Source organism: Panicum virgatum, chromosome 5K (genome assembly GCF_016808335.1).
Source record: "Panicum virgatum strain AP13 chromosome 5K, P.virgatum_v5, whole genome shotgun sequence".
NCBI lineage: Eukaryota > Viridiplantae > Streptophyta > Magnoliopsida > Poales > Poaceae > Panicum > Panicum virgatum.
In genome coordinates, this window is record NC_053140.1 from 32,228,247 (window position 1) to 32,248,235 (window position 19,989).

Consider the following 19,989-nt stretch of genomic DNA (forward strand, 5'->3'; position numbering starts at 1 on the left):
AAACGCTCCCTGAACTGGAGCCAAGTGAGAGTCTCGCGGTCGTGAACTGGGTGGGACTCCCACCAGTCCAAAGCTGCCCCTCGCAGCTGTCCTGTTGCGTACAGAACTCTCTCCCGATCATCGCACTGGGCGATGTCCAGCTGACGCTCCACTGCACGGAGCCAGTCGTCGGCCTGAAGAGGGTCGGACGTGTGAGAAAACGTCGGCGGGTGACCCCTCAGGAACTCTGCACGCCTGTCGCGAGGCTGCAGCGGTGGAGGAGGCGGAGGCTGAGTGTGAGCCTATTGAAGAGCCTGAACAGTGTTGTTCAGGGTGGCCATCATCTGCATCTGGAGCTGGAAGTACTGCTCCGGAGTCAAAGGCGGCGGCATCGGGATCCCGGTCCCCTGGGTGTTCTGACCCTGGTTGTTCTGCCCCTGCTGGTCAGAACCATGCCTGGTGTTCACCATCTGATTTTGGACAAAAGATTTCACGAGTAAGGATATTGCAGGAATAAATTCAGATGAATATGATAACTCTTTGCGGAAAAAGACTCAGCCAAGATAAAGTAGACAGGATAGAGTGGACTGTTTTACCCCCAACGATCTAACTCATTTTATTAATTAGTTAACTTTAACATCTGAGTGATTTTCTTTAAACAAATTTAAACTACTAAGCTATGCAATCTGTCAAAAATCCAAATCAAACATGTAGCATAATAACAAGCAGACAATTTTTCACGACTTAGCCGAGTTTAGCAATAGACTCGACTAACACAACGCGTCGCAGAACGTGCTATCGCATTATTATAAAAGGGTCACCTAGCTAATACTCATGGTGGTCAGATGACTGATTCAGGCCAAAATCTACGAAAACTATTCTTCAGAGAGAGAAATCAAGGCAAGACGGGTAAAAAGTCAAAGAAGTCAAGGGGTATAATAGTAAAATAGTTTCAGCAGGCAAGGATTGGAGAGAAGAAGTCCTAAAACTCGACCAGTTCTATCTAGGCTTCGTCCTACAGTCGATACGGCTTTGATACCACTCTGTAACACCCGGTTTATAAAAGAACATAAACCGAGCAATCATATACGTGCCATGATCAAGTCACACGTATATACAACAGAATGAACAGTATATCATAGCACATATCACGTAAAAAGATATAATAAAGTGAATACGAATGTTATTTATTACATTAATGACAAAAATGTCTGATACAGCGGAAGCGAAGTACAAATACGATAAAAGCTCTCCGAAGCTGAAGCAGGGCGCCACGGGGACGTCGACTGGGAGACGAACACCTAGAAATCCTCGTAGTCCTGGTAGCGCTAGACGAACTCCCTCGTGTCGGCAGGAACTGAGCAGCAGTAGCGTAGCCAAGAGGAAAAAGTAGAGAAGAGGCAAGAGTGAGTACACAACTTGTACTCAACAAGTATAACACAAACTTTGAGGCTCTAGGCTGGCTGACTCAACTGCATTAGCTTTTAAGTGTTGGCAAAATTTTATTAAAACTATTTACTACGAGTTGATGAATTACCATTAACCCAGTTACATAGTTATTAATCAAGTTTAATCATGTAACTACTGAGAAACCAAACCAAGCCACTAAGGTAACCCCGAGAAGCACCTTCCTCGTCGGAAGGAGATAACTCCACTAATCAAAAGGGGGATCTGGGCCGCTCATAACCGTGAGCACGGCTAGTATACCAGTTTTACACTCTGCAGAGGTTGCACATCTTTACCCACAAGTCGTGAGCTACGCTAGAGGTTCATCACACTTCCTTAGGTGAGATGACTAGCGACTCACTACGAGGCCGTTACAAAGAATCTCGTTGGTAAGGCGTAACCGCGAGAGATAGGTCAGCGACGATGGGGCCCACCTCACGGGGGTACAAGCACAGGTACGCAAACCAAGCACAGACCAGCCAGAGAAGCAGGGACCATTGAAGCTTACTACTCTTGCCCCGCAGGTAAGTTACTCCAAACCAAAAAGACCTAATTAGTAAGCCAAGTCTATCCCATTCTAGCCTTGTGGTAGCGCTGTTGTCCCAGGTTGTCGCTCTATGAACCGGTCCTTATGGAGAGTGGCCAACCAAGCACTAAGCACCGTGCTGGCCCCCTAAACCATGTTTCTACAAAAACCATCTTTTAACGAGACGTGAGCCACTCATCCACACAGAGGGCCACTCTCAGAATTAAATTCAAGTAAACCATTAATCAATTTAATTAAAAAGGACCAGAGTGTGTTATAGCGCAGCAACCTAGCACAACTAACCAAAATGCAACCCAAAGGTATATATAAAGGATATAAAGTGGCTAGGAAAGTCCTTATAGGCATACAGTATTAAATGCAGTATGAAATTGTATTTAAAAGTGATAGGTTGTTCATGTTATACTTGCCTTCCTCGTACTGCTCTGGCTGCTGCTCAAACTGCTCCGAAGACGGCTGCTCCGGGTACTGGTACAGGGGCTCCTCAGATGGATCAACGTCTACTCACGAACCCATGGCCAAAACAATGCACAATAATAAGCATACAAGCAAACACTAACAAAAACTAAGAAACAATACAACAATACATAAAAACAGCACACAAAACTAGTATAAAGCTATTCTACACGTTACAACGATCGCGTGGACATAAAGAACGCTAAAAACGGAGCTAAAACGCATAATCTAGGCTAAAAACAAGTTCTAGGGGCTTATTTGTAATAAAAACAGGGTTCCAGGGACTTTTTTGCTAAAAACCGAGGGCTAAAACGTAATTAAACCTTAGTTCTAGGGTCTAACTTGCAAAATTACCAAGCTAGGACGGCGGGTTCTATTTTTAAGAAGGTCAGGGGGTTATTTGCTAAAAACTGGGCTAAACTGTAAATATTTTTGAACTAACCGAGACGGCGGGTTGATTCAATGAAAACCCAGGGGTTCTTTTGCAAGAAGTATAGGCTGAACCGTTATCTTTGCTCAGGGACCGTCGGATCTTGATCAAGGGGCTCAGATCTAATGGCCTCGGGATCTAATCGAGGCCGTAGGTTTTAGATCGGGCGGCTAGGGTGCCTCGCGGGCGACGGCGGCGGCGGAACGCCACCGTAGCTCTGCTCCGCGGTGGCGGGCGGCTGGAGGCTCGCCGGCGCTGGCCGAAAATGGCCGTCCGGGCTTGTTTTGGGCTGCAGGTTGGTGCAAAAGGACGAGCTCGGCACGTGTAGTTCACTGGGGCTCATAGCGGGGCTCGACGGGGGTTCGGGCGGCGTGCGCGACGGCGCAGGCGGCGGGCCTCGCCGGAGTGCAGTGCCCTAAGTACTAGAGCGCGCCAAGGTCCAAATTAGCCAACGCAAAAGGAGTAGGAGTCTGGGAGATGCTCACCGAGGGTTTGTGGCGGTCGGATTTGCGGCGCAGGGCGGCCGGCGTCGAGGATGGGCGGCGGCGCAGGCGGAGTTCGGTGGCGAGGTCGGCGCAGGGCTCCTCCTGGCCTTCTGATGGCACGGCTTGACCCAAGGCGATCCTGCGGGAAGGATGCGGGGGTCAGGGGGGGCTCTGGGTCACCGGCGGCGGAGAAAAGCGGTGGCGAGCTCGCTTACCGGCGGCGTGGGGACTCTGCTCCACTCGGAGCTCGGAGGGGCGATGCGCTAGGGTTGCGGGCGGCGAGGGGAGTGGATGGGGTGCAGGGGGGGATCACAGGGCGGTTTAAAAGGAGGGGCGCCGGTGATTTCGATGTTCGGCTTGGGAAGGAAACCCGTGAGAATCTCGGGCGGGCGCCGCGGCCGTTGCGCGGGCGAGCGCTGCGGGGACGACGGGTCTGACCCGTGGGGTCGGTCTGTCAGCGGGTGAGCGCGGCGCAACGCGGGGCGGACCGGGCCGAGTGGCGCGCTGGCGGGCCGAGTGCGGGGCAGGCCGGGGGAGGGGAGGGAGACCTGGGCCGTGCTGGGGAGAGAGTGAACTCGGGCCGTGCCGGCCGTGAGGGTTGCTAGGCCCGCGGGGTTGGATGCTGGGCTGGGTTGCTTGCGGTCGGGCCGGGAAGGGGTTTTGGGTTTTCTTTTTCTATTTCTATTTTCTCTCTCTTTTCTATTTCTAATCCAATCAAAGTTTGAATTCAAATAAAATTTGAATTCAAACCACACTCAAACAATTAAAAACTATGCACCAGCATGAATGCACACAAAAAATTTAAGCCTATGATAAATTTTAAATTCTTAAAGAACAAAATTGAATTAAATGCCATACTAAACACAATAAACCTTAGAAATTTAAATTAAGCCAATTAAATTTATTACTAAATGCCGAAATTTAAATTAGGGTGTTACATCTTTGGCCCTGAGATCATAGATGATGCAGAACAGATGGTCCAGGCTGTGCGAGAAAATCTGAGGATTGCACAGAGCAGACAGAAGAGCTATGCAGATGGCAAACGGAGAGACCTGACTTTCAGTGTTGGTGATTATGTGTATCTGAAGGTGTCTCCGATGAGAGGAATCCGCAGATTTAATGTCAAAGGGAAGTTAGCACCTCGTTATGTGGGGCCATTCAAGGTGCTAGAGAGGAAAGGCGAAGTTGCTTATCGCCTGGAGTTGCCCACCAGCCTCTCAGGAGTTCACGATGTCTTCCATATATCTCAGCTGAAAAGGTGTCTGCGAGTAACCGAGGAGCAGGCACCCCTGGATGGAGTCGATGTGCAGGAAGATCTGACTTATACTGAGCATCCGGTGAAGATTCTGGAGACATCAGAGAGGGTTACTCGGAACAAGCGCATCAAGATGTGCAGAGTTCAGTGGAGCCACCATAGTGAAGCTGAGGCTACATGGGAGCGAGAAGATGAGTTGAAGAGGACATATCCAGATCTCTTTGCTAGCCAGCCCAGCTAAATCTCGGGGATGAGATTTCTTTAAGGGGGTAGGGTCTGTAACACCCTAATTTAAATTTCAGCATTTATCAATAAATTTAATTGGCTTTATTTATTTTTCTAAGGATTTTTTGTGTTTAGCCTTGCATTTAATTTAATTTTGTTTCACAAGTAATTAAAAATTTGTGTTGCATTCATGCTGGTGCATACTTTTATTTGAGTGTGGTTTGAATTCAAATTCATATTTGAATTCAAACTTTGTTTGAAGTAGAAATAGAAAAGAGAAAGGAAGATAGAAAACCTAACCCGGACCCAAACCCAGCCCAAACCTCCTTCCCAAGCCCAGCACAGCACTCAGCCCAAACCCGTCGGCCCAGTCCCTCCCCGCACTCGGCCCGACCCACACCTCTGCGCGGGCCCAGCAACCCCGGCCCTCACCTCGGTCCAACACGCGCGCTCGCGCCAGCGCGGCCCAGCTCCGCACGCCCCGCAGGCCGGCCTACCCCGCGTCGCCGCTCAGCCCGCTCGCCCCACTCCACCGCGCGCGTCGCCCTCCCCGTCTCGCTGCGCTCCCGGGCCCACGCGTCAGCTTCGCCCCCTTCCTCGCGCAACGGCCGCGCTCATCACGCCGCTTTTCCCGGCGGGATCCCCCACGCCAGGCGCGCACGCCCAGGCGCCCCGCCGCCTTACAAATAGCCCCCCTGCGGCCCGCTGCGCCTACCATCTCGCTCAGCCCCCGCAGCCGTAACCCTAGCTCGCCTGCGCCGCTCCGCCGCGCTCCGCCACGCCGTGCCTCTGCGCCGCCGCGGCTACGGCGCTCCACCACGCTCCAGCGCCACCGAAGCCGCGCGCTAGATCCGCCTGAGCCCCAGGAGGCCCCCCCGGGCCCTCCTACCCCGGCCGAGGCCCCTGTACCACCGAATCTTCGCCGAAGACCGCCACGCCGGTGAGCTCTCTGACTTGAGCAATTGCTCACCGCCGTTGAGTTCTGGGCCACCCTGAACCCCTGGCCTCACCGCAGGAGCACCCCGCGTCGATCTGAGGCGTCCAGGAGCCCGGCGCACCCCTCCCTCGACCCCGGACGCGAGCTCCGTTTTCCCCCGCCGCCGATCCTCGTCGCCGAGCACACTGCGCCGTCCTTCCCTTCAATCCAAAGCATGGTGAGCACCCTCTCAACTCCCCGCTCCCCCTGCACTAGATGTAGTGATCCGTAGGCCCCTTCCAAGACCGGAACGGCACTCGCCGTCGCTCCGCTGTCGCCCTCGACGCCCCTCGCCATGGCGAGCCCGACCCGCGCCCTGATCTGCCAACCTGAGTGCCCAGAAGCGTTTCCCATGTTCCGCTGACCCTCCCTGACCCAAGCCCGCTCCGTTTTGAGCTCGGGAATGCCGAAATGCCGAAGTCCGGCGAGCTCCCAGTGCCCCGCCGCCGCGGAGGATGGTCTCCGGCGGTCAGTGCCGCCGCTCCCACGCCCGATGGCCCTAGGCCGTCAGATCTAAAATGAACGCAGGAGATTAGAACCCACATCAATCGGATCTGGACCGTTAGATCCCGATCCAGCGGCCTGAATCCACCCGTACCGGTTCGCCCTGGCGTTTTTGTTAAAGAGACCCTGGAGTTTTCTTTAATCAACCCGCGGTCCTGTTAGTTCAAAAGAAATTACGAATAGGCTCTGTTTTTATCGTTTTAGCCCCTGAGTTTTACCAGAATAGAACCCGCCGTCCAGCCTGGTAGTTTTTGCAAGTTAGACCCTGGAGTTAGTGTTTAATTGCGTTTTAGTCCTCGGTTTTAGCAGAAAAGTCCCTGGAACCCCGTTTTTATTACAAATAAGCCCCTGAACCTTGTTTTTAGCCTAGATTATGCGTTTTAGCTCCGATTTTAGCGTTCTTTATATCCACGCGATCATTGTAACGCGTAGAATAGTTTTAGATTAGTTTAGTGTGCTGTTTTTATGTATTGATGTATTGTTTCTTAGTTTTTATTAGTGTTTGCTTGTATGCTTATTATTGTGCATTGTTTTGGCCATGTGTTCGCGAGTAGACGTTGATTCATCTGAGGAGCCCTAGTACCAGTACCCGGAGCAGCCGTCTTCGGAGCAGTTTGAGCAGTAGCCAGAGCAGTACGAGGAAGGCAAGTATAACATGAACAACCTATAACTTTTAATTACAATTTCATACTGCATTTTAATACTGTATGCCTATAAGGACTTTCCTAGCCACTTTGTATCCTTTATATATATCCTTTGGGTTGCATTTTGGTTAGTTGTGCTAGGTTGCTGCGCTATAACACACTCTGGTCCTTTTTAATTAATTTGATTAATGGTTTACTTGAACTTAATTCTGAGAGTGGCCCTCTGTGTGGATGAGTGGCTCACGTCTCGTTAAAAGATGGTTTTTGTAGAAACATGGTTTAGGGGGCCAGCACGGTGCTTAGTGCTTGGTTGGCCACTCTCCATAAGGACCGGTTCATAGAGCGACAACCTGGGACAACAGCGCTACCACAAGGCTAGAATGGGATAGACTTGGCTTACTAATTAGGTCTTTTTGGTTTGGAGTAACTTACCTGCGTGGCAAGAGTAGTAAGCTTCAATAGTCCCTGCTCCTCCGGCTGGTCTGTGCTTGGTTTGCGTACCTGTGCTTGTACCCCGGAGGTGGGCCCCATCGTCGCTGACCTATCTCTCGCGGTTACGCCTTACCAACGAGATTCTTTGTAACGGCCTCGTAGTGAGTCGCTAGTCATCTCACCTAAGGAAGTGTGATGAACCTTTAGCGTAGCTCACGACTTGTGGGTAAAGATGTGCAACCTCTGCAGAGTGTAAAACTGGTATACTAGCCGTGCTCACGGTTATGAGCGGCCCAGATCCTCCTTTTGATTAGTGGAGTTATCTCCTTCCGACGAGGGAGGTGCTTCTCGGGGTTACCTTGGTGGCTTGGTTTTGGTTTGGTTCTAAGTAGTTTCTTAATTAATTCTGATTAATTACTATGTAACTGGGATAATGGTAATTCATCAACTCGTAGTAAATAGCTTTAATAAAATTTTGCCAACACTTAAAAGCTAATGCAGTCAGTCAGCCAACCTTAGAGCCTCATAGTTTGTGTTATACTTGTTGGGTACAAGTTGTGTACTCACCCTTGCCTCTTCTCTACTTTTTCCTCTTGGCTACGCTACTGCTGCTCAATTCCTGCCGACACAAGGGAGTTTGTCCAGCGCTACTAGGACTACGAGGACTTCTAGGTGTTCGTCTCCCAGTCGACGTCCCTGTGGCGCCCTGCTTCAGCTTCGGAGAGCTTTTATCGTACTTGTACTTCGCTTCCGCTGTATCAGATGTTTTGTCATTAATATAATAAATAACATTCGTATTCGCTTTATTATATCTTATTCGTGATATGAGCTATGATATACTGTTCATTCTGTTGTATATACGTGTGACTTGATCCTGGCACGTATATGATTGCTCGGTTTATGTTCTTTTATAAACCGGGTGTTACATAGACGCGGCCCGATCTTCCGAGAGGTAGGGTAGATTCGATTGATGGAGTACGTGACGTTGGCGATCCGACTTCTAATTAGACACGAATTCAAAGACTGCAACCGTTACACCACCACTCCGCTGGTTATCAACCAAGCACAACTTGATTGACCTCGCCGAGAAGGCTTTTCCTGCAAGCGAATCGAAGAACACTAGCAAGAAAGGATAAACACGCAATCTGAAATTGCAGATGTGAATGAAGCGAAAATCAAAGTGGGGTTCAAGAACTTGATTCCAAAGGACTAATCGACACAGTGGAGGAGATCAAGAACGGGGGCCCTGGATCAATGTATAAGGACTTGTCGCCACAGATACAATGATGCAATGTCTGTTCCTCAAAGGAAAACTCAAGACTAAACAAAACCCAAGTCTAAGCAGCGGCAGCTACTGAGTTTATAGAAAAGCTAGGGCGTACTAGAGTTGGGGCGACCAGGGAAGGGCGCCCACAACTTGGGCTGAAGGCCCGACACGGTACACGGGCCATTGGCCCAAAAGAGGTGGCGCAACACCTTTCCAGATTCTGGATGTCGAATTGTTTTATGAATCCCCGTCGACTCCGAATATCTATGGACCTGAATCTGGTGGCGTTAGAAAGGTTATGAAATTATCTTTCCAACCATATAAAGATCTCCTCAAACAGACTCCGTATGTGGCCGTGGCGTCGTTTTTGGTGCAAACTGTTTTTGGAATCCGAGAAGGAAACGAAGTCCAAGTTGAAGACGAGTCGGACTTCAACGTGTACGCATCCGATGCAGCGATGTCCTCATCATCCTCCCCTTCTTGAATTGGAGTCGTCCTCAACTCCTGTAACACCCGGTTTATAATAGGACATAAACCGAGCAATCATATACGTGCCAGGATCAAGTCACACGTATATACAACAGAATGAACAGTATATCATAGCACATATCACGAATAAGACATAATAAATCGAAATGTGAATGTTATTTATTACAATAATGACAAAATGTCTGATACAGCGGAAGCGAAGTACAAAATACGATAAAAGCTCTCCGAAAGCTGAAGCAGGGCGCCACAGGGACGTCGACTGGGAGACGAACACCTAGAAGTCCTCGTAGTCCTGGTAGCGCTGGACGAACTCCCTCGTGTCGGCAGGAACTGAGCAGCAGTAGCATAGCCAAGAGGAAAAAGTAGAGAAGAGGCAAGGGTGAGTACACAACTTGTACTCAACAAGTATAACACAAACTATGAGGCTCTAGGCTGGCTGACTCAACTGCATTAGTTTTAATCTTGGCAAAATTTTATTAAAGCTATTTACTACGAGTTGATGAATTACCATTAACCCAGTTACATAGTTATTAATCAAGTTTAATCATGTATCTACTGAAAAACCAAACCAAAACCAAGCCACCAAGGTAACCCCGAGAAGCACCTCCCTCGTCGGAAGGAGATAACTCCACTAATCAAAAGGAGGATCTGGGCCGCTCATAACCGTGAGCACGGCTAGTATACCAGTTTTACACTCTGCAGAGATTGCACATCTTTACCCACAAGTCGTGAGCTACGCCAGTTGTTCATCACACTTCCTTAGGTGAGATGACTAGCGACTCACTACGAGGCCTATACAAAGAAACTCGTTGGTAGGGAGTAACCGCGAGGGTGGATCGGCGACTATGGAGCAGGTCTAGTGGGCGTCAAGACACGAAGCACAGACGAGGCCACTCAGCACGAGGGCCATAGAAGCTTACCGCCCCTGCCCCGCAGGTAAGTTACTCCAAACCAAAAAGATCTAATTATTACGCCAAGTCTATCCCATTCTAGCCTTGTGGTAGCGCTGTTGTCCCAGGTTGTCGCTCTATGAACCGGTCCTTATGGAGAGTGGCCAACCAAGCACTAAGCACCGAGCTGGCCCCCTAAACCATGTTTCTACAAAAACCATATTTTAACGAGACGTGAGCCACTCAAGCACGAAGCACAGAGGGCCACTCTAAGAATTAAGTTCAAGTAAACCATTAATCAAATTAATTAAAAGGACCAGAGTGTGTTATAGCGCAGCAACCAAGCACAACTAACCAAAATGCAACCCAAATGCATATATAAAGGATATAAAGTGGCTAGGAAGTCCTTATAGGCATACAGTATTAAAATGCAGTATGAAATTGTATTTAAAGTGATGGGTTGTTCATGTTATACTTGCCTTCCTCGTACTGCTCCTGCTGCTGCTCAAAGTGCTTCGAAGACGGCTGCTCCGGGTACTGGTACTGGGGCTCCTCAGATGGATCAACGTCTACTCACGAACACATGGCCAAAACAATGCACGGTAAATAAGCATACAAGCAAACACTAACAAAAACTAAGAAACAGTACATCAATACATAAAAACAGCACACTAAACTAGTCTAAAGCTATTCTACGCGTTACAACGATCGCGTGGACATAAAGAACGCTAAAAACAGAGCTAAAACGCATTTTCTAGGCTAAAAACAAGGTTCAGGGGCTTATTTGTAATAAAAACTAGTTCCAGGGGGTTTTCTGCAAAAACCGAGGGCTAAAACGTAAATAAACTAAAACTCTGGGGTCTAACATGCAAAACTGCCAAGGGTGGACGGTGGGTTCAATTTTAAAGAAGCTCAGGGGGCTAAGTGTTAAAACCTGGACCTAAACCTAATTATTTTTCAACGCGCTAGGGCTGCGGGTTTATTTCAATAAAACCGAGGGGCTCTTTAACAAAATGAGCAGGGCGAAGCGGTACGCGCAACCGTGGGCCGCTAGATCTCGATCCGACGATTGAGAGCGACGCGGTGGGCTGATCTAATCTGGAGCGCAGATCCCGGATCGGACGGCGCAGGGGCGTTGGGGCCGACGGCGGCGGCGCGGGTCGCCGTGACAGAGCCTCCGTGGCGGCGCTTCGCCGGACATGGTCGAAATCGGCCATCCGGGGTCAAATAGAGCGGGGCTTTGGGTCAGGACGCATCAGTGCTTCACCCGTGATCCAGTCGAGGCAACAGTTGGGCTCGGGGAGGCTTCCTATGGCGAGTGCGACAGCGGTGGCGGAACGGCACGGCGAGGGCTCGTTGGAGCGCGGCGCGCAGAGTCCAAGGAATGGCCTACAGGCTCTAGTTCCTAATGCAAAAGAGAGAGAAGGTGGCGAAGGTCCTCACCGTGGCCCGAATCAGGCGGAGATGAAGCGCAGCGGGGTTGGGGGTGAGGTACGTTGGCGCGGCGTGGACCGGCGTTCGTGGAGAAGGGCGCTGCTGGGGTGGAAGTCGAGGAGGGAGATCTCGAGGAGGGTCCTGGCGCCAAGGAGGAGATCCTGCGGCTGCTCTTGGTGGCGGAGATGGCCTGGGCGTGCTGGACCTTGGCGGCGCTGAGGCAGCGATGCGCCCGCGGAGGTGCAGAGCTCTGCTCCGGGCGGAGCAAAGCAAGGCGGCCGAGGGTAGGGTTTGGGGCGCCTGCGGTGGAGAAGAGATGGGGGAGGCGCAGGGCTGCGGCCAATTTAAAGGGGGACCCCGGGCATCTTGGGGGAGTGTGCCGAGGGGGCGTGGCGCGATCCTCAGCGAGAAGGGCGGGGTCCGTTGGCGCGCTGGAGAAGGAAGGGGGAGAAGGGCGATGACAGGCGGGCCCGGGGGTGCAGCGAGACGGGCGGACGCTCTGCGGGCGCGAGGCACCGACCGCTTGGGCCCAGACGGCAGGGTGCGCGCGCGGGTTGGGCGCGGTGCAGCGCTGGCAGGCCGAGCGGGGAGAAAGCAACGCGGCCTGCGGAGTGTGGCGTGCGAGGCTGGGCCGGCGCGGTGAGGTGCGAGTGTGGGCCGGCCGAGGAAAAGGAGGAAAAATGGGCCCGCAGGAAAGGTGGGTGCGGGCTGGGCTGCCTGAGGTCGGGCCGGGAAGGGGTTTTGGGTTTCTTGTTTTGGGTTTGGGCTGGGTTTCTTTTCTATTACTCCTTCTATTTCTTTTTCTATTCAAACTAACTCAATCAAATCTATTTGAATTCAAAATTGAATTTGAATTCAACTCTAACACTCAAACAAATAAATCAAAGCTCCAGCATGAATGCAACATTAAAAGTAAACCTAGGTCAAAATTTTAATTACTTATAGAACAAAATTTAGATTAAATGCAAGTCTAACTCAATAAACCTTAGAAATTCAAATAAAGCCAATTAAATTTATTAAAAAATGCTGGAATTTAAACTAGGGTGTTACAACTCCATCCCATCATCAATCTCCTGCAAAAGGTTAGTGACAACAGGATGCATTGTGCAAGACATAGGAGCAGTTGGAAAAGATTTATATCGACAAAGCATAGTATAACAAGGTGCATCATGATTATCACAAAGCTCAGCAGCAGCAGATGTAGTAGCAATATAAACACCTTCTTTCAATTTAATTCCATAGTAAGGTGCCCGTGCTAACGCCACGGTTAAATTTCAGATGTACACCATACAAAATATTAGATCACAGTTACCACATGTCACAAACAAATTAATGACGGCTTGTACAAGCAGACATAAAACTGGTTTGTTCTTCATACATATCAATAGAGCAGCCATCAGAGTAAATATATTTCACATTTTTGGATACCTAATTATTCACATAGAGAGTGAAAGCACTTCCTCCTCTTGAGGCCTTGATACAGCATGCTCGGAAACTTGTTCCCTCCCTGCGTCAACAAATTTCAAATCAGTAATGATGGTGCAAATTAGTGTTATGCAGAAAAATGACTGAGTAATATTTGAGGAATATGGCCAAAGCTTCGTAGCTGCTTCACTACCAAAATCAGTATTCTGCACTCAAACAGACAAACAGATTAATTGAAAGTATTTTTACTACCTCATGTACTCCAATAAAAATATGGATCCTGTAGGTACTTCATTCATCTTCAGTGAAGGACACCAACCCCATCCAGAACTCGAGTTTTCACAAGCATTATGAAACCAGGCCATACAAATAGCATAAAACAAGCTGTCGAAGCTATTAAAAGCCTAAATCTATAGGTTAGGTGCTCACAGATTCTATGTACAGTAAAATCATTACAGGTCTAAAATGTCAATCAGCACACAGTTTTTCCGCTAATGCTAATGCATTAATCTCAAAATATCCTGGGATGCTTAGTGGTTGCATGGTATACGTTTTCCCGCTACCTCAAATAGATCTGGCACTAAATGTTAGGGATGGGTAAGAGTGGGTCTACCTCACAACAATAAGAACAAACATGAAGCAAGACAGGACCAAACGACCATGAGTCCTAATTAAGAACTTAAAAATAAAGATGTAAACTGAATTTGTGACTACTGATTCTGATGATAATATTCCAACAAACTAAAAAATTCAGAATTCAGAATGTGCATGTTAGCTCTCAGATTCTTTGGATGATACTGATATCAGGTTGGTACCAGATATGGCTACTATTCCAAGATGCGCTGAGCAAGTGTCCTTTTCGTAGGAAGTAAGAAGAATTAAGGCAGAGAATAATGAGCCATTTCAATTAACCTATCCAATGACATTGTATTTAGGACTCGGTTTAAAGTTTAAAACCAGTACTTTCCTTCTTTCACACTGGATTTAGTTGAATCTAAAATACTTCCAAAATGAGAGAACCAGATGCATAACTCGGTCTACAGTTGGATCAAATCTGATCACTTGTTAGCTCATACATGCATATAAATAATAAGGTAAAGGAAATATATTTACACCATGAAGAACCTTATCATGAAGAACTTAAGGTCTTACAGACATAAATCCCTAAAACAAAGTTCATTCCCATTATTTGCAAACACGGTAAAGTTTCTATAATTTTCTGCAAGAAAAGTTTAAAGTCTGTTAATTATAAAATGTTATAGTAAGAAAAGTTTAGTCTAATAATTCAAAAATGTCATAGTGATATATTGCATCTGCATTTCTACATGTTCCTAACTACACCCATCTGGACATCTCCTTCCCAACTTTCTTATCCCAAGTTTCTACTGACTTGGTGCTTTGCCTATGACTAAAATACCAAACGCTGGAAAGGTGTTGAGATACTGATCTCACCGCAAGTCTTCAACATGCAAAATTGAAAGGCAAACTTAAGTAGTTATGTTTTAGTTGAATAAATAGGGTAAAGTTGTGGAATCTGGGGCCACAGATTCTTGCAAAGGAGCTTGAGCTAAGGCCAGCTGATATTTTCTTCCATTTTAATTTGTTTAAAATTGTCGAAGTATTAAGAGGTTTACAGAATGGATGGAAGATCAGGCAAGCTCCTAAGCAATCAGGATAGCTAGGGGGTGTGTGTTGGGAGGGAGGGGGGGGGGGGTTAACCGATCGTGAATTCATACGACGCACAAACAATTCGAAATTCCAGCAGAGGGGAAGGCAAGGAAATCGCGCTCACATCGGTGAGGAGCTCGGTGTCGAGGGAGTGGAAGTCGAGCAGCCCAGGGCTGTACTACCCATCAGCTGCCGCCGCGGCTGCCGTCTATGGTTCGAGTGCCCACGGCCGCCTCCCGTACCCCACCTGCGCGAGATAGGCTTACCAGAGTTCACAATAGTAATTTATTTGTGCTACAATAGTGAAGGAGGATGAGAAAGTCCACCAGATAAGCCAAGATCGCTAGTTACCCTGACAGAATATGGCAAATAACTAACTGGAATTCTTAAAACAAAAACTGCATAGTGCTCCTTAAAGTAATATATAGCAATAAGATTATTAGCACAAGTATATACTGCAATATCAGTACAGAAATATTTGTCTAGAAATTAACATTAGTAACCAAAATAATTCCAAGGAAATCTGTATATAGTATATACGATGAAGCATCATTATATTTTCCGGCTTAACTATTACAATAGTAGTGGATAACTGGATATTAGTGATATCAAGGAATAACACAAATATAGCATGAATATGAATTCCATGGCTCAGACTTTTGTAAGAAGCCCACATCACACAATTGTGCTACGATTTAAATAAAAGGAATCTCCACCACATAAATTAGTTCAAATTAAACATAATATTTACTGAACAACATGGTGCTACCTGATTGTAGCCGCAAATCTTATATATTTGTACCTAAATCAAAAGAACATGACTTGGTAGCTCAACGTTTGAAAAGTACATTCAAATAAGCAATTCGTTTGCTGGCAATTTATCCTAGATTAATGAGAACTAAACGTTAATCTGTGCCACCATGGTGGTAAAATGAAATCAACTCACATCATCATCATCGTCCGACTCATCTTAAGAAGTACCCTCAAGGCTGCTGCTCTCTTGCTTGCCTCTCCAGTGGGAGGAGCTCTACGGAGGTGCCCACATCTTCAGACAGCATCGAATCAGTTTTGAACTGCTCTCCTGACAACCAATCTTGGATCACCATCATTACATTCTGTATGTCAGGATAATGAACACAAAGGAAAACGGGCTATTGTCCTTTTTTCGTTTAGAAAGCTATAATCAAGTAATTTAACTTAAATAAATTACTCAAATTAATTGGCTGAAATCCTAGCAGGATTGGGGACACAAGCAAACCTTTGAGCTGCAGCTTGAGGTCGACAGACCTAGATCGGCAGGCGGACAGAAGCGGCCAGAGCAGCTGCCTGACGTCCTCCCGCGCGCTCCTGAGCTCCGCTGCTGTGTCTCCCGCCACCGCCGCCGAGCTCACGAAGGAGAAAAAAAACCAGCTTTCAGGATCAGACATATCTAATCGAGGGAGAGGACAACCGCGACCTGGTGGCGCCGTTGAGGAAGAGGACGGCCGCGACCAGACCTAGTGGTGCCCGCCCTTGTGGCCGTCGTCCTATCGGCCGCGACCCCATGGCGCTCGCCCTTGTGGTCATCGTCCTGGTGGCCGCGATATGGTGGCGCCCTTGGGGGAGAGGACTACGGAGGTCGCCGTGTTGGGAGGAGAAGCGGCGGCGGCGGCCTCGTCCGACGGCGATGGTGGCCCCGCCCGCCACGACCTTCGGCGCCCCAGCCGCGGCCTCACATCGCAAGGCGGCGATGGTGGCGACGACGGTACCGCCCGGTTTAGCGACGGTGGTCCCGCCCGCCGCGACCTCCGGCACCCCCCGCCGCGGCCCCGCGTCGCAAGGCAGCGACAGCGGCACCCCGCGCACTGCGGCCTCCGGCGCGCCCCGCACGGCATCGCCGCCGCCTCCGGCTCGCCCCGCTGCTCCCTCGCGACGCCCAGGAGCGGCCCCTCCGACTGCCGCGTCCGGATCCGGGCGGAGACCAGAGTGCGGCGGCCAGATCCGCTGGCGCTGCCTGCGCCCATCTGGTCGCCGGCCGCGCCCTCCACTGTTGAGGGAGGGCGGCGACGGTGGATGTGTGAGGGGAGGTGGGGAGAGAAGGCAGCAGGAGAGGCAGGGGGAGGAGGCGTCGAGTGGGGTGGGATTTTTTTTCCGCCCGCATTTGGATTCGAACTCCGGCGGCTTGGTGGTTGCCGTAGCGAGCATGCGCGGGCGGAAAGCGAGGCTTCAACGCGTTGAAGCCTTCGTTCCGTAGCCGTCGGATTGAGTAGAAGGCTTGTAGCGGCTGATATGAGCCATCGATTTTGATGTAGTAATATTTTCTGGGTACAAGTATTCGAGTGCACAAAGATGTAGCTTCTCAGCGGAGGGCAATTTGCGGGGTGGACGGAGCCTAATTCAATCCGTCCCTTATAGGATGGATTCGGTTTAGCATCAGACGATTTATTGCTAACATTTTCAGCATGCTCTTTAAAATGTTTCCTAATATCAGCCGGCGATAAAGGAAGCAAAGTAATCTTTTTGTCCTTATGCATGAGAGTATATGTATTAGTTCTACCATGGTGTGCAGCATCAGTATCAAATTCCCATGGTCGTCCTAACAATAACGACGATGATTGCATAGGTACAACATCAAAATCAGCATAGTCACGATAAGAACCAACAGAAAAGTGGATGCGTGCTGATTTAGTTACCTTAGTCTTACCACAATTGTTGAACCATTCTAGGTAGTAGGGTGAGGGATTGAACGAGTGGTCAAGCCAAGCTTCTTGACCAAATCTAAACTCACCAAGTTGCTGCAACTTCCACTATCAATTATGGTGAGAACACGACAATCCTGCACGATGAGAAACATGTGGAACAAATTTTTGCGTTGGAGCTTTGCCTCATCCTCTTGGTTTGCTTTAGAAGTCAACACACGCTGCACAAGAAGACTAGGAAAATCTGCAGTTGCAGCTATGGAATCAATTGCCTCACCCTCATCTTCTTCCGAATCTGAAACAATGTTAGCTGCAAGGACCAAATCATCCTCAACATCACTAGCACTTACATATCCATTACCATCAGGTGCAGTGATGAAAGCACGAGCACTTGGACAATCCTTCATGACATGTCCCATTCCCTTGCAGCGATGGCACACGATGTTTGTAGATGATCTACTCGAAGACCCCCTTTCAAGCGTAGCATGCTTCTTGTGTTGTTGGGCCTGCACAGTAGATACATTGCTTACCTCAGAAACTGGCACAGGAGCTGGTGGTGTTGCTGGTGGCTTAGCAACAGGCGCCTTGGGCTTCTCAACGTCGGAACACTGCTGAAACAATCTCCCAGTATTAGACCTGAAAGAATGTTGGGCAATGCGGCGTCCCTGTACTTCCCGTTCTGCCTTAAGAGCAAGATGATACAATTGGGAAAAACGATTCCAGTCTTTGTAATCAAGAATATCTTGTATATCACGATTTAAACCACCAAAGAACCTAGCACTAATGTCCTCATCATCCTCATGAATACCACAACGTGCTAGACCAATAAGCAATTCCTGATAATATTCCTCGACTCCTTTATCACCTTGTTTTAAATTTTGCAATTTTAAACGTAGATCACGCTGGTAATAAGGAGGAACAAAACGAGACTTCATGCGTTGTTTCAAAACAGGCCAAGTTTGAGGCACAGCAGCAGCATTACCAGCATTGCAAAGATCAGTCCACCAAAACAAAGCAAAGCTAGTAAATTCACTAGTAGCAAGTCTAACTCTATGCTCATTAGGAACCAAATGAGAATTAAACTTTTGCTCAACAGCAAGTTCCCAATCCAGATAAGCCTCAGGATCAGCAGTGCCAGCAAAAGGAATCATGGTAAATTTGGCTTTAGCAAAAGGATCATTGTTACCACGATTTTGATTACCTCCCATACCTTGACGATTGCGCCGAAGACAGTCCGCAGCACGAGCATCAGCATCAAGGTCGGCATCCTCATCGTTGTCATCCTCATCAGGTTGGCGTCGGTGTCGCCGTGGAGGGTGACGTTGTTCAACATATTCAACCCTGGTGACCAGGCCGTTGATAGTGCGCATCAGCTCATCAAACTTCCCGTCGATGTAGTTGCGCTGGTCATCAACAAGTTTCTGCAGTTCATTCTTTGACACACACTCGTTCAAGTCCGTAGGTGACTCTCCTCCTGTCCCTGGCATGGTTAGCAGATAGCAAAAGACAACACCAAAGTATTATCCCTATCAACTAAAAGGAACAGGATGGTGGTCACAGTGGAGTGCAAAATCTCAAACGGCTTACCACCGTCTTGCAAGTGTTCTTACCAAAGCCAAACAGGATGGTACAATCTGTTGTTGAGCTGGGTGTAACAGTTGCAAGATGAACCTGTGCTGATCAGAAGAATATGTGTAGCTTGGACAGGCACAATATGGTAGCAAGGGATTAACAATAAACGCAACAGAGTAGCAAAGTTCAATAAGTATCCAAGGCACAAGTCACAATTGCTGTCTAAGATATGTCCCTAGGAGTAGCACAACAAGTTGGAACAAAGAACGATGGATAAAGCTCAAAACAGCACTTGCGCAATTGTTTTTATTCTTTTTGCCGATTTCCCTCCAGCACTAGTAGGAATCAAGATTTCTTATTTTGTCAACTATTTTTTTATATTTTTCTCTCAACAAGGATCACAAGAGATGGAAGCACAAAAATTTTCACCTTAAACAGAGGTGGGATGTGGCCTACACAAAATCAGGAATGTTTCCTGAAAATCTGAAAAAACAACTTCGGATCCTAAAAACTCAATGTTTGTGAATTTTTTTTTGAATTTCTGAGATCGGCCCCAAATGCCGAAGTTTCATCGCCTTTCTGCTGTAAAAAATTGAGCCAAAACGGAGCACCGAGCGAAAAGTTATGCCCGTTTTACCGAAGGGACCTCAAGTTATGGTTTTCAGATAGCACAACTTGGCAGATCGGGTGACGGCGGCTAGGGCAAAGCTTCCCTATTCTCCAACACTGAACCACACTGAGCAAAGCTTCTCAGTAATCGAACAACCTAGGGCAAAGCATCCCTGGTGTATGCAGCAAGGGTATCGCCAGATGAAATCAAGAAGGGCTGCGATGCAAGGCGAAAACACAAGGCGGCTTGCAACCTATCTAGGGCTTGTGCGGCGAGAGTTCACACAAGGCGGCTAGCGAGGGCAAGTCAAGTAGCGTGAGGGCTCGACTTGTTGGTGGGGTAAAGGTGGATAGGACGGCGGTTGACTACGACTACGAACACACTAAACCAGCAACAAGACTCGACCACGGACACGAACTCAACTAAGCGAAACTGAAACGAAAATTGCAGAGGCTAAAACAGGTTATGGGACAGCGGAAAGTGTAAATTTTTTTGGGCTTTTTGTGGACTGTAGGTAAAGGAACAAGATGAATCTAAAAGGAGACACGAAAATATACCTCACGGTAAACCTGAATCCTGA

At 48.4% G+C, this 19,989-nt stretch overlaps 1 protein-coding gene across 12 annotated transcripts; it reads right to left on the reverse strand.

The window, feature by feature from the left end:
- Positions 1 to 12,728: 12,728 nt before the first annotated feature.
- LOC120707121 lies at positions 12,729 to 16,944 on the reverse strand. Of its 12 annotated transcripts, none has more exons than XR_005688826.1 (5): positions 16,046 to 16,944; positions 15,808 to 15,935; positions 15,496 to 15,622; positions 14,674 to 14,796; positions 12,729 to 12,963 (listed from the first exon to the last, which is right to left on the reverse strand). XR_005688826.1 is itself a non-coding variant. In XM_039991909.1 (4 exons), exons 1-3 carry the CDS (start codon positions 16,731 to 16,733, stop codon positions 15,533 to 15,535), a joined length of 906 nt encoding a protein of 301 aa, XP_039847843.1. In that variant the 5' UTR covers positions 16,734 to 16,944; the 3' UTR covers positions 12,729 to 12,963; positions 15,496 to 15,532. The 12 variants fall into 12 exon arrangements, 7 of the variants coding, with proteins under 7 accessions (XP_039847843.1, XP_039847841.1, XP_039847846.1 ...); XR_005688823.1 differs by having other exon boundaries at positions 15,496 to 15,664; XR_005688825.1 differs by lacking the exon at positions 14,674 to 14,796 and adding an exon at positions 13,134 to 14,182 and having other exon boundaries at positions 12,733 to 12,963; positions 15,397 to 15,664.
- Between the last annotated feature and the right edge of the window lie 3,045 nt (positions 16,945 to 19,989).

Excerpts from the sequence above, each read along its gene's own strand:
- LOC120707121 (XM_039991907.1), bottom strand. The coding sequence starts at position 16,733 with ATGCTCGCTACGGCAACCACCAAGCCGCCGGAGTTCGAATCCAAATGC. Across the intron at positions 15,936-16,045 it reads ACAAGGGCGGGCACCACTAG|CTCGGCGGCGGTGGCGGGAG; the intron begins GTCTGGTCGCGG and ends CTCCTTCGTGAG. Across the intron at positions 15,665-15,807 it reads CCTCAAGCTGCAGCTCAAAG|AATGTAATGATGGTGATCCA; the intron begins GTTTGCTTGTGT and ends CCTGACATACAG.